This window comes from Bos indicus, chromosome X (assembly GCF_029378745.1).
Source record: "Bos indicus isolate NIAB-ARS_2022 breed Sahiwal x Tharparkar chromosome X, NIAB-ARS_B.indTharparkar_mat_pri_1.0, whole genome shotgun sequence".
Lineage (NCBI taxonomy): Eukaryota > Metazoa > Chordata > Mammalia > Artiodactyla > Bovidae > Bos > Bos indicus.
The window spans coordinates 101642216-101660055 of NC_091789.1; the positions used below are offsets into that span (position 1 = coordinate 101642216).

General features: G+C 38.0%; 1 protein-coding gene across 1 annotated transcript in view; it reads left to right on the plus strand.

Annotated features, from left to right (window-relative positions):
- The first annotated feature begins 3524 nt into the window (after positions 1–3524).
- Positions 3525–17840, plus strand: part of NBDY (negative regulator of P-body association) — a 57430-nt gene continuing 43114 nt past the window's right edge. The window contains exons 1-2 of the mRNA XM_070784314.1: positions 3525–3881; positions 5736–5872. Coding sequence (XP_070640415.1) covers positions 3646–3852 — 207 coding nt within the window. The 5' untranslated portion in view covers positions 3525–3645 and the 3' untranslated portion in view covers positions 3853–3881; positions 5736–5872. The remainder of the gene's footprint in view (positions 3882–5735; positions 5873–17840) is intronic.

A 17840-nucleotide genomic window follows, 5' to 3' on the forward strand; every position in this document is an offset into this window, starting at 1 on the left:
AAGGAGATCAAGCCAGTCAATCCTAAAGGAAATCAGTCCTGAATATTCATTGGAAGGACTGATGCTGAAGCTGAAACTCCAATACTTTGGCCACCTGTTACGAAGAAGTGACTCTTTGGAAAAGACCCTGATGCTGGGAAAGATTGAAGGCAGAAGGAGAAGCGGACAATAGAGGATAAGGTGGTTTGATGGCATCACTGACTCGATGGACATGAGTTTGAGCAAGCTCGGGGAGTTGGGGATGGACAGGGAAGCCTGGCATGCTGCAGTCCATGGGATCACAGAGAGTCAGACACGACTGAGCAAGTCAACTGAACTACTTCATTTATTTTAGGAAATAGTAAAATAGTGATATATATATATATATATATATATATATATATATATGCATAGTGATATATATATGCATATGATATATATATATGCATATGATATATATATATATGCATAGTGATATATATATATATATGCATGCATGCTCAATCACTTCATTCATATTTGAATCTGTGTGACTCCATGGACTGTACTCTGCCAGGTTCCTCTGTCCATCGGACTCTCCAGGCAAGAATACTGGAGAACCTGTCTGCCAATGGAGGAGACCTAGGATACTCCAATTCAATCCCTGGGTCAGAAAGATCCCCTAGAGGAAGGCATGGTTACCTACTCCAGTATTCTTGCCTACAGAATCCCATGGACAGAGGAGCCTGGTAGGGTACAGTCCATGGGGTCACAAAGAGTTGGACATGACTGAAATATACACACACACTCTAGGGTTTGAATTGTACAACTAGGTAGAAGGTTTAACATTCACTGAAGTGAAGACTAGGAAAGGAGCAAGTTTGGAGGATTAGGGATAGACCAACTGTTCTAAAAAAGTATTATCCGACCACCACCCCCCTTCCTTGCCACTCTTCCACCCTGCCCAGGGTATATTTGAGAGTACCTGGAGACATTTTTGGCTATCAAACCAGGAGGCAGTTGGGGCAGGGTTGCGGGACATGCTACTGGCCCGGATTGGCATACTGCTAAACATCCTACAATGCACAGGACAGGGTCTCACCACGAAGAATGATCTGGCCTCAAATGTCAATAGTGCCAAGACCAAGAAACCTTGGGTTGGAATCCTCTCTTCTGAATTTGTCCATTATTTCTCAGCCTTTACAACAGGCTTCTCCTCTTCTGACCCTAATTACTCAATAGTCTGTCTTTAGCAGCCCACTTCTCTTTTCTCTACACTTTCTCTTTGGAATATCACCCATAACTTCAACTACCACATCTATGTTACTGACTCCCACAATTTTGTCTAGTCCCAACCGTTCTTCTAGCTCTACAGCATTGTTTCTTTTACATTTTTTCATTAACTTACTGCTACATCTCTTGTCTTTATAAGTAGCATCTGATAGAAAACCACAGGGTCATTTATTTCCCAAACTGAGTATCTAGTTTGTGCAAAGGGCAACACTAGTACTCAGAGTAAGGTAGTGATGGTAATGAGAGGTAATCATGGTAATTGCTTTAAATGCATTATCCTTGTAAAGCAATTATCCATCATTTAGAAAAAAAAATTAATGCATTATCCCTGATTCAGTTCAGTTCAGTTCAGTCACTCAGTCATGTCCGATTCTTTGCGACTTCAAGAACTGCAGCACGCCAGGCCTCCCTGTCAATCACTGACTCCCAGAGTCCACCCAAACCCATGTCCATCGAGTCGGTGATGCCATCCAACCATCTCATCTTCTGTTGTCCCTTTCTCCTGCCCTCAATCTTTCTCAGCATCAGGGTCTTTTCCAATGAGTCAACGCTTCACATAAGGTGGCCAAAGTATTGGAGTTTCAGCTTCAACATCAGTCCTTCCAATGAACATCCAGTACTGATCTCCTTTAGGATGGACTGGTTGGATCTCCTTGCAGTCCAAGGGACTCTCAAGAGTCTTCTCCAACACCACAGTTCAAAAGCATCAATTCTTCGGTGCTCAGCTTTCTTCACAGTCCAACTCTCACATCCATACATGACTACTGGAAAAACCATAGCCTTGACTAGACGGACCTTTGTTGGCAAAGTAATGTCTCTGCTTTTTAATATGCTATCTAGGTTGGCCATAACTTTCCTTCCAAGGAGTAAGCGTCTTTTAATTTCATGGCTGCAATCACCATCTGCAGTGATTTTGGAGCCCAGAAAAATCCCTGATTATGACAATAGTTTTACAAGGAAAAAATTGTCATCTCCTGGGAAGGAAAGGTGCAAGTGTTTAATTAACTACTTAAATATAAGAGTGTTTGTAAATAGCAGAGTATTTTAAAAGTCAGTTCTATTTTGACATTATGGATTGCATTCTCTCCATTAAAAAACACTGGGAACAGAGCTGGAAAAGTGTGTCCATAGTCACAGGGAGGTGGATATGAATGATGAAGGCCTAAGAAGTTCTGCCTGTCTGTTTAGTTGCATCTGACTCTTTGTGAACCCATGGACTGTAGACCCCAGGCTCCTCTGACCACGGGATTCTCCAGGCAAGAATACTGGAGAGGATAGCCAATCTCTTCTCCTGGAGATCTTCCCAACCCAGGGATCAAACCAGTGTCCCCTGCATTGCAGGCAGATTCTTTATCATATGCGCCACCAGGGAAGCCCTAAGACATTCTGCTGCTGCTGCTGCTAAGTCGCTTCAGTCGTGTCCGACTCTGTGCGACCCCATAGATGGCAGCCCAGCAGGCTCCCCCGTCCCTGGGATTCTCCAGGGAAGAACACTGGAGTGGGTTGCCATTTCCTTCTCCAATTCATGAAAATGAAAAGTGAAAGTGAAGTCCCTCAGTCGTGTCTGACCCTTATTCTAAGCCGCAGTGTACCTGCTTCGGTTACTTACCTACCATATATCACAGAATATAATACACCAGCCATAGTGGAATGAATCATTATTTTCCTTAACTGTAGAGAAGGAAAAAAATGACAATGAAAGTATGACATACTGTCAATTGTCAGAGATTTCGTAGATGTTGACATATTTTAAAAAAGATAAGCCTTCAGAGATTTGTAATTTGTTAAAATATGAAGAAAAAACGTGATCTTAGATTCTATGACATACGGTGAATTTGTTTTCCACATTCAATTTCCATGGTCGGTGCCTGTGTGCTATCTGCACTTCAGCCAAGTAAGACGTTTGTATATCGCTTTCTAAAGGGTCGTAGGTAGTTTTATGACTCTGTTGTGCTTCTACAACTAGAACGTAAAGCTCTTAGCTTTTCAATCACCTCTTTGTTCTCCACACAAACACTCCCGCCCCGACACGCAGCGCCTTTCCACAATCTATGCAGATGCTTCCATTTAAGAGTAAACCTGAATTTGTTCTAATCTTAGAATTGCATAGATAGTATAAGACTATCTACAGATTTAGTTACACTGGGGGCGGGGGAGACATTCTATTAAATAAACGCTTCTTTAAGACCCATCCTCGCAGAAACGTTAAAATAGGGTGGGGTAGGGAGCGAGGGCGGAGGCAGAGAGGGGATATACGTCTCAGGATACAGGAAATACGGAAAAAGCGAAACCCAGAGGAAGCTCTGTGCCTGGAAGGGACCCGCCGCCATCTCAGGTCTCTTGGCCTCGCCAGGGCCCACTGGAGAGAGCTGACACCCAGGTCCTATAATCCTTATGGGGGACCAACCTTGTACCTCCGGGAGATCCACGCTCCCACCTGGAAACACGCGGGAAACGAAGCCTCCAAAAAAGCGCTGCCTCCTAGCTCCACGTTGGGATTATCCTGAAGGAACGGCTAACGGAGGTAACACCACTCTCCCTTCCACACCTCCTCCAGCATCACCGGGCCTGAAGTCGCATCCACCTCCTCCGGAGAAGTAGTACAATATACTTCTTCCACTCTAAACCAGGTCAGATTCTTTCTCATTTGGGACAACCAGGCTCTCTCAAACTTAATTATGCATTTCCGCAGATCTCCTTCTCCCTTTCCCTATTCTTTTCACGATTTCAAAATGTAAAAAAAAAAAAAAAAAATGTAGGCATTAAATAGCTCTTTCACAAAATATGTGGGGGTGAGTTTATAGATATTTAATAACGTTAAGTAATTATTTTTAAATATATATTTTCAGTAGACGTATCTGTTGATTTGCTTTAAAGTCAGTTGGGCCCAGGTGAGGGGTACAAATGTTAATGACTTGATAATTGTTAAAGCTGAGTGATATATACATGGGGATTCATTAAACTATTCTTGCTACTTTGGTGTATATTTGAAGCTTTTCCGTTCAAAAAATGCCTGATTCAAGATCAATAACATCATTGTATTTAAGGCCTAATTCCTATAGCCATAGCTTTGTGCTAACAGAGTATTTTAAAGCGAACCTTCAGAGTTGTATAACAGGAGAATTTAATGATTTAAAAAATATAGTATGGTAAATCAAACCCAAGTACCATAATATTTGCTTGCTCAAGGTATTCAGGAAGCTTGGGGGACGGACCTTGAGCCATCAAAGAGGAAGGGGTAACTTTGGGTGGGCCTTAAAGGATGAGTGACATCTGCCTTGTGGAAGGGGCGGGAATGCTTTACTGGCCTAGCTTTCCCAGAACAAAAGCCCCAAGCAGGTTTGTGCTAGGAAAAGCTTGTCTATAATTCTGAATGTATGAGAAAAACTAGGAGGTGAGATAGTGTTGCAGGGGTTGAATATTTATGGTAAGGAGTATGCAGTTTAATCCAGAAGCAGTGGAAACCATTGAAGATTTTCAAGGAAATGATATATTTTAGGAGTCCAGTTTTTCTATCAGGAAAACAATCAATTTAGATGAGCTTACAGAATGTAAAAACTAAGGTCTGACTCAAAACTCATAGATTCTTGTACTCCAAATAAGACATGGCATACTTTCTTCATTTACGCAATAAACCTTTAAGGAACTGTTGCAATGGACTAAGCATTATGCTGGGAACTGTAGGGGTTAGATAACTAAAGCACATAGGAAAGTGAAGTGAAGCCACCCAGTCGTGTCCGACTCTTTGCGACCCCATGGACTGTAGCCTACCAGTCTCCTCTGTCCAGGGGATTTTCCAGGCAAAAATACTGGAGTGAGTTGCCATTCCCTTCTTCAGGAGATCTCCCCGACCCAGGGGTTGAACCCGGGTCTCCCACACTGTAGGCAGACGCTTTACCATCTGAGCCACCAGGGAAGTCACGTAGGAGGGAAACAGATATTGAATGAATAGGTCAATGATTGATGGGATTACAGTGGCAATTTAAGGAAGTTCTGGACTTGGGGCTTGGTGGTAGTGCATAGTAAAAGAATGAGCTCTTTTGTGCTTGAAAGCTTCACTCTCAGTCATTCCTTACTGCCTGATTTCCCTCAACTTTACCTCTCTGTTCAAAGGGGTAGAGTTGGGGTAAAGGGGAACCATAGGAATAGGAGTGCTTAAACAGAAAACAAAGGCGGTTGTATAGGGCAAAAAATGCAAGAAATATATAATTTCCTCCAGTGATTCAAATCATTGAAATTATAATAACAAACATTTACTGAACATCTTATATGCCAGACACTGTTCTACAAAACTTCCCAGCGCCTATGCTCTTAATTGCTGTGCAATAGATCCCTTCTAATTCTGTCTGTATAACTTTTTCAGGAATACATAACTGAAATAGCTGAAACGGGGGTATGGTAGAACATAAGAACTTGAGGAGGTCATGGGAAAGAGAGGAACAGTAAAAGAAGAAATGATTTAACCTTATTTTATTATTTTTCAGTCTATGAGGGATTGCAGTATGACTCCATTTCCTTGGTGTATTCATAAAATAGTTCACTCAGTGAAGACAATGAAGATTACTGACATTGCCACCCTGCTTTTTCTGATGTCCTGCACCAGGAAGTTGTGATTTTTAAGGTAATCTCTTTACTAAAAACTTATTAAAGAAGGAAGAGGAATAAGAGTTGATTATAACACATTAAAATAGTTAGCCAAACAAAGGGCTAGCACCAATGATAAATTGAAACCATTTTCTGCATTATATGAAACCATATATACCATATAATAATAATGCTATCTATAAGCTGTCTTGTTATATTCACTCCTAATTACCTTATAGTTTCTGGTATCGTGGTGAAATGAATCTTTTAAACCACATTTTCAGATTATTGTTGGTAAATGGGAATGTGATTGATATTGTAACATACTGATTTTATATGCTGTGAACTTTCTGATTTATATTTGTTCTAATATTTGTAGATTCTTTGTATTGTCTGTTAATTAAGTATATTGTAAATGATGGAAATTTCTTCCTTTCCAATATTTATTTTTTAATTAGTCTTACTGTGTTAGCTAGGATCTTTGGTATAATGAAATATAGTAGCAGTGATAGAGGATTCTTTTGCTCCTGAATTTACAAGGGAATTTTCATAAATGTTTCACCATTTTTAGTATTTTCTTTGTCAGGTTATGTAAGTTCCTTTATATTCTTCGTTTGCTAAGAGCTTTTATTATGGATGAGTATGGAGCTTCTCCAAATACTGATCACATGGAGTTTTTTCCTCCATTAACATGACACTGAGACCATGTGATAAATTACAGTATTCAATTTTCTAATATATTTCTTGCTTCTGGTTTCATCAGGCCTTACCACTGAACATTGTCTCTTATTTTAATAATTTTTCCTTTTATTTTCTTTTTGTTTGCTCTTTTTCTAATTTATTTGGACCATTAGCTCAGTAATTTTAAATCTTCTTTCCTAAAATAATTTATAACCATAAGTTTTCTACTATGTACTACTTTAGAAGAATTTCATAGGTTTTTATATGGAGTATTTTTATTATTATTCAATTATTATTTTATAATTGCTCTTAAGATTTATTTTTTGACTCATGAGTTATTCGGGTATTTTAAATTTACAAACATGGATTTTTTTTTAGAAATCATACTGTGAAATCATTAATCCAATTACAGTTAAACATTTTATTTTCTATTTTAAAATATTTAATGTTTTTTATTCTTGTAACAAAAAGCAAAATTATACACTGGCTCCTCATCTCAATAGATTTCAGCAATATAAAACTTTCATTAAATACATAAGAAAACTGTGCTTATGCTGTTCAATGATGGAGTTATTGCTGATATTTATACTTGTGGTTTTAAATCTTTTATTTTGATCTAATTCTACACCTAAAGAAAAATCGTGAGAATATTACAAAGAACTCCCATACACTGTTTATCCAGGTTCACCAATGACCATTTTGCCATGTTGGCTTTATAATTCTCTATTTCTGTTTCTTCCTCTCATTCCCCTTTTCTCTTTCCCTTTACTGTTGTCTACCTCTCCCGCCCCTTAGCCTGTCTTCTACCTCCTCCTCTTCCTGTTTCCTTCTCTCTCTTTGAGCTGTTTAAGAGTAACTTGAAGACTCCAAGTGCTTTTACTTGTAAATACTTCAGTGTATATTTTCTCAGAATAATACCTTTTTCTTATATAACCTCAGTTGCTGCTGCTGCTGCTAAGTCACTTCAGTCGTGTCCGACTCTGTGCGACCCCATAGATGGCAGCCCACCAGGCTCCCCCGTTCCTGGGATTGTCCAGGCAAGAATACTGGAGTGGGTTGCCATTTCCTCCTCCAATGCATGAAAGTGAAAAGAGAAAGTGAAGTCGCTCAGTTGTGTATGACTTGTATCGACCCCATGGACTGCAGCCTATCAGGCTCCTCTGTCCATGGGATTTTCCAGGCAAGAGTACTGGAGTGGGGTGCCATTGCCTTCTCCCACATAACCTCAGTACCTGTTTCAAAATAGAAGTTGGACCTTCTTCCAATTTTTGTTTCATAAGCCTTTATTGTCAAGATTATCCACTCATATTCATTGAAAAAGGGATGACTTTGGGAGAATATATATTTTAAATGGACAATGTAAGCTCTATTACAGTTCTTTTTCTCCTAGCTTTATTGAAATATATTTGACATATAACAGTGTAAGTTTAAAGTGTACAGTACAGTGTGATGATTTGCTAAATGTATATATTACAAAATGATTACCCACAATAATATTAGGTAAGACATCAGTCATATAATTAATATTTTTTTGTGTGATGAGAACTTGTAAGATCTACTGTCCTAGCAACTTTTAAGTATACAATACAGAATTGTTAACTATACTCACTATACTATAGTATTAACTATACTATCACTGTAGTTATGTAACTATATATTGATAGTGTAACTATAGTGTTATAGTATAATGTACATCATGCTGTAGATTAGTGCCTCAGAATTTATTCCTGTTACAACTGAAAGTTTATATCCTTTGACCACCTTTATACATTTCTCCTACCTTCCCTTCCCTGGAAACCACCAATTTACTTTCTGTTTCTATGAGTTCAGTTTTTTTTTAGATTCCATGTATAATTAAGAGCATTCAGTATTTATCTTTTTCTGTCTGACTTAACCTCACTTAGCCTGATATCCTCAAGGTTTATCCACTGTGTCATAAGTCCCTTCTTTTTATAGCTGAGTAGTTCCAGTGTAATGTGTGTGTGTGTATCACATTTTCTTTGTCCATTAATCTGTCAGTGACACTTAGATTGTTTCCACATCTTGCTTATTGTAAAGAATGATGCAGTAAAATTGGGATTGCAAGTATCTTGTGATTGTGATTTCATTTCCTCAGAAGTGGAATTGCTGGATTATATGCTAGTTCTATTTTTAATTCTTTGAAGAACCTCCATACTGCTTTCCATAGTAGATATTTCACTTCACATTCCCATCAAGGAATATGCAAGGGTTCACTTCTCTCTATATCATCACAGGCATTTTTTATCTCCTGTCTTTGTTAATAGCCATTCTAAAAAGTGTGAGGTATTTCATTGTGGCTTTGATTTCCTTTTCCTTGATGATTAATGATGTTTAGTACCTTTTCATGTACCTGTTGGCAATCTGTATGTCTTTGGGAAAATATCTATTTAGGTCTTTTGCACCTTTTTGAATTAGATTATTTGTTTTTCTGATTTTGAGTTGTATGAGTCCCTTATATATTTTGGATATTAATTTTTTATCAGATATGTGTTTTAAAATGTTTTTTCCCCATTCCAAATATTGTTTTTTCATATTGATCATTTCTTTTGCTGTGCAGAAGCTTTTTTGTTTGATGTAGTACCATTTGTTTATTTTTTGCTTTTGTTGCTTATGTTTTGGGTGTAATATCCATAAAAACATTGCAAAGACAAATGTCAAGAAGCTTTTTCCCTGTTTGCTTCTAGGAATTTTAAGTCTTTAATCTATTTTGAATTAATCTTTGCCAGTGGTGTAAGATTGGGCTCCAGTTTTATTCTTTTTCATGTGAATATTCAGTTTTCTCAGCATTATTTATGAAATAGACTATCTTTTCTCCATTAAGTACTCTTGAATCCCTTGTCAAACATTAGTTGACTGTATATACAATGTTTTATTCTGGGCTCTCAATTCTGTTCCAAGGTCTATGTGTCTGTTTTTACGTCAGCACCATGCTCTTTTGATTAGTATAGCTTTGTAGTATATCATAAATTAGTGTTCCAATATTATTATCTAGACCATATTGCACTTTGACCAGTTTGTTCCAATAATGTGTTTTATAGCTATTTTGGGCTTCCCTGGTGGCTCAGATGGTAAAGCATCTGCCTGCAATGCGGGAGACTCGGGTTCGATTCCTGGGTTGGGAAGATCCCCTGGAGAAGGAAATAGCAATTAATTCCAGCAATCTTGCCTGGAAAGTCCCATGGACGGAGGAGCCTGATAGGCTACAGTACATGGGGTCACAAAGAATTGGACACGACTGAGTGATTCCACTTTCCACTTTATAGCTATTTTATTTTCTTGATCAAAGTTTCAATCGAGGATGATGTGCTGCATTTAGTTTCCATGTTTCTTCAGTTTTCTTTAACCTGGAACAGTTCAACCTTTCTTTGTCTCTGATGACAATGACAGTTTAAAGATTTCTGGACAATTGTAGACAGTTGTTTTATAGGTTGTTCCTAAACTTAAATCTGTGTGCCCATTCCTCATTATTGTATTTAGATTATGGAATTTGGCAGGAATGTCAGAGAAGTAATGTATTATTCTCAGGGCAGCATATAAGTGGCACATAATGCTGATTTGACCCCTTAGAAGAAATGTTAACCTCGATTACTTGGTTAAGATGATGTTTACTAGATTAATCCACTCTAAGTTTCCATTTTCTGCTTTATACTTAATAAATTTGCTTGGGGTACTTTGAAACTGTGTAGGTATCCTATTTCTCCTCAAACTAAAATCCGCTGGCTTTAATATCCATTGATAATTCTTGACTGAATCAGTTATTACCCTGTTGCTGCTGCTGCTAAGTCCCTTCAGTCGTGTCCGACTCTGTGCGACCCCATAGATGACAGCCCACCTGGCTCCTCTGTCCCTGGGATTCTCCAGGCAAGAATACTGGAGTGGGTTGCCATTTCCTTCTCTAGTGCATGAAAGTGAAAAGTGAAAGTGAAGTCGCTCAGTCGTGTCCAACTCTTTGTGACCCAATGGACTGCAGCCTACCAGGGTCCTCTGCCCATGGGATTTTCCAAGCAAGAGTATTGGAGTGGGTTGCCATTGCCTTCTCTGAGTTATTACCCTAATGGCTGCAAAATGGTCATTTTCTTTCTTTCTGGCTGCACTGGGTCTTTGTTGCTTTTGAATGAGCTTTCTCTAGTTGCCATGAGCGGTGGCTACTCTTCATTGCAGCGCCTGGGCTTCTCACTGCCATGGCTTCTCTTGTTGCAGAGCATAGGCTCTAGGCTCACGGGCTTCAGTAGTTGTGGCACACAGGCTCAGTAGTTGTAGCTCTTGGGCCCTAGAGCTCATGGGCTTCAGTAGTTGAAGCACATGGGCTCAGTAGTTGAAGCTTGTGGGCTTTAGAGCGTGGGCTCAGTGGTTGTGCTGCACGGGCTTACTTGCTTTGCGGCATGTGGAATCTTCCTGGGCTAGGAATCTAACCTGTGTCCCCTGCATTGGCAGGTGGATTCTTACCCACTGGGGCATCGGGGAGATCCTGAAATGATCATTTTCAAATGTCATCTTCTCACTACATTTATTACTTTGTATTCTGCTTCAAGGAAGAGGTTTTTTCCTCCTCCTTTTATTTATTTATTTGCTTATTTTGGTTTTGACACATAGATTTTTATTTTATTTCATGAGTATGCTATTGCTATCATTATTTATTTTAATGCTCAAATTGTCCCAGTGGCAACCTATTCAAGCTGGATTCTCTGTCCATTTGACATATTCCCATGATTTTTTGATACATTCTTGACTTCAGCCATTTCCTTACTTTTTTAACCTTTATGCTTGTTTTGTATTCCCTGCTTCATTGCTAATTTCTCTATGCATCTCTGGTACATTTTGTGGGAGATGGTATTTGGAAACCAAGATGTGGGTACATGGATATATTTTGAAAAAAACTTTAAACATTTTAAAGATTACTTTCCAGTTACAGTTATTACAAAATATTGGCTATATTTGCCATGTTGTATGATACATCCTTGAGCCAATCTTATACCCAATAATTTGTACCTCCCCCTTCTCCCTATTGGTAACCACTAGTTTGTTCTCTATATTTGTGAGTCTATTCTTTTTTTTTGTTACGTCTGTGTGCTAAGTCACTCAGTCACTCAGTTGTTCCAGCTCTTTGCAAACCTATGGACTGTAGCCCACCAAGTTCCACTGTCCATGGGATTTTCCAGGCAAGAATACTGGAGAGGGTTGCCATGCCCTCCTCCAGAGGATCTTCCTGACCTAGGGATTGAACCTGCTTCTCCTGCATTGGCAGGTGGATTCTTTGCTACTAGTGCCACTTGAGAAGCCCCTTTTTTGTTATATTCACTAGTTTTTTTTTTTTTTATTCTACATATAAGCGATACCATACAGTATTTGTTTTTCTCTGTCTGACTTATTTCACTTAGCATAATACCCTCAATGTCCATTCGTGTTGCAGTAGATGGCAAAATTTTAGTCTTTTTTATGGCCGAGAAGTAGTCCATTGTGGGCTTCCCTGGTGGCTGAGTAAAGAATCTGCCTGCCAATGCAGGAGATATTGGTTTGATCCCTGGCTTGTGAAGATCCCCTGAAGAAGGAAATGGCAACCCACTCCAGTATTCTTGCCTGGGAAATCTGGACAGAGAAGCTTGGTGGGCTACAGTCCATGGGGTTGCAAAAGAGTGGAACAGGACTTAGAGTCTAAACAACAGCAACAATGGTAGTTCTATTTTTAGTTTTTTGAGAAACTTTCAGACTGTTTTCCACAGTGTCTGTGCCAATTTCTGTTCCCACCAACAGTGTACAAGGGTCCCTTTTCTTCACATTTTCTCCAACATTTTTTATTTTTTGTTTCTTTTTGATAATAGCCCTTCTGGCAGGTATGAGGTGATATCTTATTGTGGTTTTGATTTCCATTTCCCTGATGGTTAGCAATGCTGAACATGTTTTCCTGTGCCTGTTGGCCATCTGCATTTCCTCTTTGGAAAAATGTCTGTCTTACTCTTCCTATTTTTTAGTTGGGCTGTTTTTATGATGTTAAATTGTATAAGCTGTTTATATATGTTGGATATTAATCCCTTATTGGTCATATCATTTGCAAATATTTTCTCCTATTCAGTAGCTTGTCTTTTCATTTTATTGATGGTATCCTTGGCTGTTCAAAAACTTTTAAATTTGATTAGGTCCTATTTGTTCATGTTTGCTTTTGTTTCCTTTAAGAGACAGATTAAAAAAAAAAAATGTTGCACAATTTATGTCAGAGTGTTTTGCCTGAGTCTTTCTCTAGGAGTTTTGTAGTATCCAGTCTTATATTTAGGTCTTTAATCCATTTTGAGTTTATTTTTGTATATGGTATTAGAGGATGTTGTGATTTGATTCTTTTACATGTAGCTGTCCAGATTTCCCAGCACCATTTATTGAAGAGACTGTCTTTTCTCCACTGTGTATTCTTGCCTCCTTTGTCATTGATTAATGACTGTGACTGTGTGGGTTTGTTTTGGGGTTTTCTGTCTTGTTCCATTCATCTATACATATGTTTTTGTGTTACACATAGTTTTGATTACTGTAGCTTTGTAATGTAATCTGAAGTCAAGGAGCATGTTCTTCTCTGTTCTTCTTTCTCAGGATCATTTTGGCTATTTGGGACCTTTTGTGTTTCCATACAGATTTTAAGGTTTTTTTGTTCTAGTTTTGTGGAAAATGCCATTGATATTTTGACAGGGAAATGCATTGAATCTGTAGACTGCCTTGGGTAGTATAATCATTTTAATAATACTTATTTTTTCAATCCAAGAGCATAGTATATCTTTCCATCTATTTGTCTTCAGTTTCATCAGTGTCATAGTTTTCAGAGTACAGGTCTTTCACCTCCATAGGTGGGTTTATTCTAGGTATTTTATTCTTTTTGATGCAATAGTGAATGTGATTGTTTCCTTAATTTCTGATAGTTCATTATTAGCGTATAGAAATGCAACAGATTTCTATATATTTATTTTGTATCCTGCAACTTTACTGACAATTGATGAGCTCTAGTAGTTTACTGGTGGCATCTTCAGGATTTTCTACATATAGTATCATGTTATCTGCAAACAGGGATAGCTTTATTTCTTCCTTTAGAGCACATGGATATTTTTTAGCTTAGCATTTTGTTACTCTTTTCCATTTAATTGCACTTAATACAGACAACATGGTTTACATGATACTGATTATTTAGTATATGTTGAGATATGCTTCATGTTTTAAAGAGCAAGATCAATTTGTGATGCACGTGTGCTTGAAAATATTTTGTATATTCCAATTGTTTCATATAGTATTCTGTAAATGTCTGTTAAACTTATTGATTGTATTGTGTGTCTTCTATATCACTATTAATTCTGTTTATTACATCTATCAATTATTGAAACCAATTTAAAATCTTCCACTGTAGTTGTATAAATTCTTGTAGTTTGTATATATTCAAGGATTTATTATTATGTGCATACAAATCTAAAATAGATATACCTTTTTATCATTTTTAGTGACTCACTTGAATTTAAAGTCTATTTTGTCTGATAGACTTCTTTTTGGGTGATATTTCTTTTTTCCATTCTTTTACTTAATTCTTTTTTTTCCCTTTCTTTTATTTTTCAGCAAATGTTCTGCCAAAAAATTGAATACACTGGTTTATTTCTGAATTTACCGTCAGGATTTATAATTAGAATTAAGGATAAGCTTTATAGCTTCAAACATTGTTTTCTTCACAATTTTTAAAAAATTTTATAAAATTCCAACTCTTCAGGAATGCCAAAAGACATCATTCATGTAGATACATCATTTGTTTTTCTACATATGTTTTTCTTTCTCTTTTTGTGTGTGTATATATATATATACACACACACACATACATACACATACACACAATATACACTTTTTTGCTAAACCATTTGGAAGTAACTTGCAGATATCATGACACTTAAGCCTTAAACACATCAAAGAGTATCTCTTAATAACAAGGCATAGCATTCAGAAAAATTCAACTTTGATACAATTATATAGTATACCATTGATGTCAAAGTTCCCCAACTGTCATAACAATGTCCTTTATATCTTTTTATTTGTTTTGATCCAGGATCCAGTCAAAAATCATGCACTGTATTTAGCTGTCACGCCCCTTTAGTCTTTTAAAATCTAGAATAGCACCTTCTCATTCTTTTCTTTCTGGAGAAGGAAATGGCAACCCACTCCAGTATTCTTGCCTGGACAAGCCCATGGACAGAGGAGCTTGGTGGGCTACAGTCCATGGGGTTTCAAAGAGTCAGACACAACTGAACGACTAAGACAGACAATTTTTTTTCTTTATATTTTTCATACCATTGGCAGTTTTGACAAGTCCAGGCAGTTGTCCTGCATTCATCCCACAATATGAATGTGTCTGCTTTACCAAGATTAATTTGAACATTTTTAGTAAGAAGACTACATAGGTGATGCTGTGTCCTTGCTATTGCATCACATCAGGAGACACAAAATGCCATTTGGTCCCATTCATTATTGATGATGCTAAGTTAGTTGATTTTGTTCAAACCACACACCCTACTTTCCTTAAGCAACCATAAACTATCTTCTACACCAGTATTCTATAGATTAGTAAACATAAATACCAATGATTTCTAAAAACATGTGCTTTCTCAAAGAGAATATCTCAGGGTGGCATCAAACTCTGTTTAGTAATTGATAACTCAGTATCTTATTTTATTTGGGAATGACCTAGCTATTCAATAAACTGCCATCGCTTAATTTAGAACAACTCTAAATATCAAATAAATTTTCAAATACCTAGAGATTATATTTGAAAAAAAATTTTATTGGAGTACAGTTGATTTAAAATATTGTATTAGTTATTGGAGTTGGTGATGGACAGGGTGGCCTGGCGTGCTACAGTTCATGGGGTCGCAAAGAGTCGGACATGACTGAGCGACTGAACTGAACTGATTAGTTTATGTATACCAAGGTGAATGAGTTACATATATCCTCTCTTTTATAGATTTTTTTCCATTTAGATCATTACAGAATACCCTGTGCTATACAGTACATGTTTGCTGGTTATTTGTTTTATATATGGAGAAGGCAATGACACCCCACTCCAGTACTCTTGCTTGGAAAATCCCATGGACGGAGAAGTCTGGTAGACTGCAGTCCATGGGGTCGCTAAGAGTCAGACACGACTGAGCGACTTCCCTTTCACTTTTCACTTTCATGCACTGGAGAAGGAAATGGCAATCCACTCCAGTGTTCTTGCCTGGAGAATCTCAGGGATGGGGGAGCCTGGTGGGCTGCCGTCTATGGGGTCGCACAGAGTCGGACACGACTGAAGTGACTTAGTAGTAGTAGTAGTATATCAAATGATTCATAAAGCACAGATATTAATAGAGTTTCCTGAGGAACCTCAAACACCAAGAAACATGAAGAAATCTAACAAATATTTTATCCCTGTTATGAGCCTAAAAATAAAACTGTCCCAGTTTTAAATGGGTATGCATAAAAATTCTAAAATGGTGATGATTAGGGAATACCAGACCACCTTACTTGCCTCCTGAGAAACCTGTATGTGTGTATGTGTTGATCCCAATCTCCCAATTTAACCCTCCCCCCATAGATTACACAAATAAGCAATATCCTATGATATCTTTCTATGTCTGACTTACTCTAGGTTCATCCATGTTGCTACAGATTACATATTTACAAAACAGAAATAGAGTCTCATGTGTAGAAAACACACAGTTTGTTGTGATCCACATAGTCAAAGGCTTTAGCATAGTCAATAAAGAAGAAGCAGATATTTTTCAGGAACTCTCTTGCTTTTTCCATGAGTGAGTATTATTCCATTGTACATATGTACCACATCTTTATCCATTCCACTGTTAATGGACATTTAGGTTGCTTCCACATCTTGGCTATTGTAAATAGTGCTACAGTGAACACTGGATAGCATGTATCATTTTGAATTATGGTTTTCTCTAGATATATGCCTAGAAGTAGGATAACTGGATCATATGATAGTTCTGTTTTTAGTTTTGTAAGGAAATTTCATACTGATATCCATACTGGCAGTACCTATTTACATTCCCACCAACAGTGTAGGAGAGTTCCATTTTTTCCACACCCTTGAAACCGTGCACCTCAGACTGGGACTTGAACCCATGTGCTGGGACTTGAACCTGCCCAACAAATTCTGTTAAGGCAGCCGAATTGAGGAAAAGCATCAGATAAGATCAGCCTCTTACCTAACTACCCAGCACAGACCACACAGTCTCCTACAATGGAGCAACCTTGGTATCTGGATGAACTGAAGTTCAGGGTCTTTTTTTTCTCAGTGCAGAACAAATTCAGCAAGAGGCAAAGTGATAGGCATGAAGTAGGTTTATTAATACAGAAGGTTTGGGAGAGATGCAAGCTGACAGATGAGCATCCTCTGTCCTGAGGATTGTGTGGGCTGCAATTTTATAATCAAAGGAAAGTGGGGAAGAGAAAGACTGCCTTTGAGTAGACCTGAGAATAATATCACTAGCTTCTCTGTTGTAACAGGCAGAAGAGTGTCTGACCCTGTGAGATCAAACAGTTCACTAACTCAGTCATGTCTGAGTCTGTAACTATGTGGACTGCAGCACACCATTCTTCCCTGTCCATCACCAAATCTTGGAGCTTGCTCAAACTCATGTCCATCAAGTTAATGATGCCATCCAACCATCTCATCCTCTGTCATCCCCTTCTCCTGCATTCAGTTTTTCACAACAGCAGGGTCTTTCCTAATGGGTTAGTTCTTCACATCAGGTGGCCAAAGTATTGGAGGTTCAGCTTTAGCATCAGTCCTTGCAATGAATATTCAGGACTGATTTCCTTTAGGACTGACTGGTTGGATCTCCTTGCAGTCGAAGGGACTCCCAAGACTCTTCTCCAAAACCAAAGCATCAATTCTTCAGCGCTTAGCTTTCTTTATGGTCCAAATCTCACATCCATACATGACTACTGGAAGAACCATAGCTTTGACTATACAGACCTTTGTTGGTAAAGTAATGTATCTGTTTTTTACTATGCTGCCTAGGTTTGTCATAGCTTTTCAACCAGGGAGCAAGCGTCTTTAAATTTCATGGATGCAGTCACCATCTGCAGTGATTTTGGAGCACAAGAAAATAAATTTTGTCACTGTTTTCATTGTTTACCCATCTATTTGCCATGAAGTAATGGCACTGGATGGCATTATCTTAGTTTTTTGAATGTTGAATTTTATGCCAGCTTTTTCACTCTCCTCTTTCACCTTCATCAAGAGGCTCTTAAGTTCCTCTTCACTTTCTGCCATAAGGGTAGTGTCATCTGCA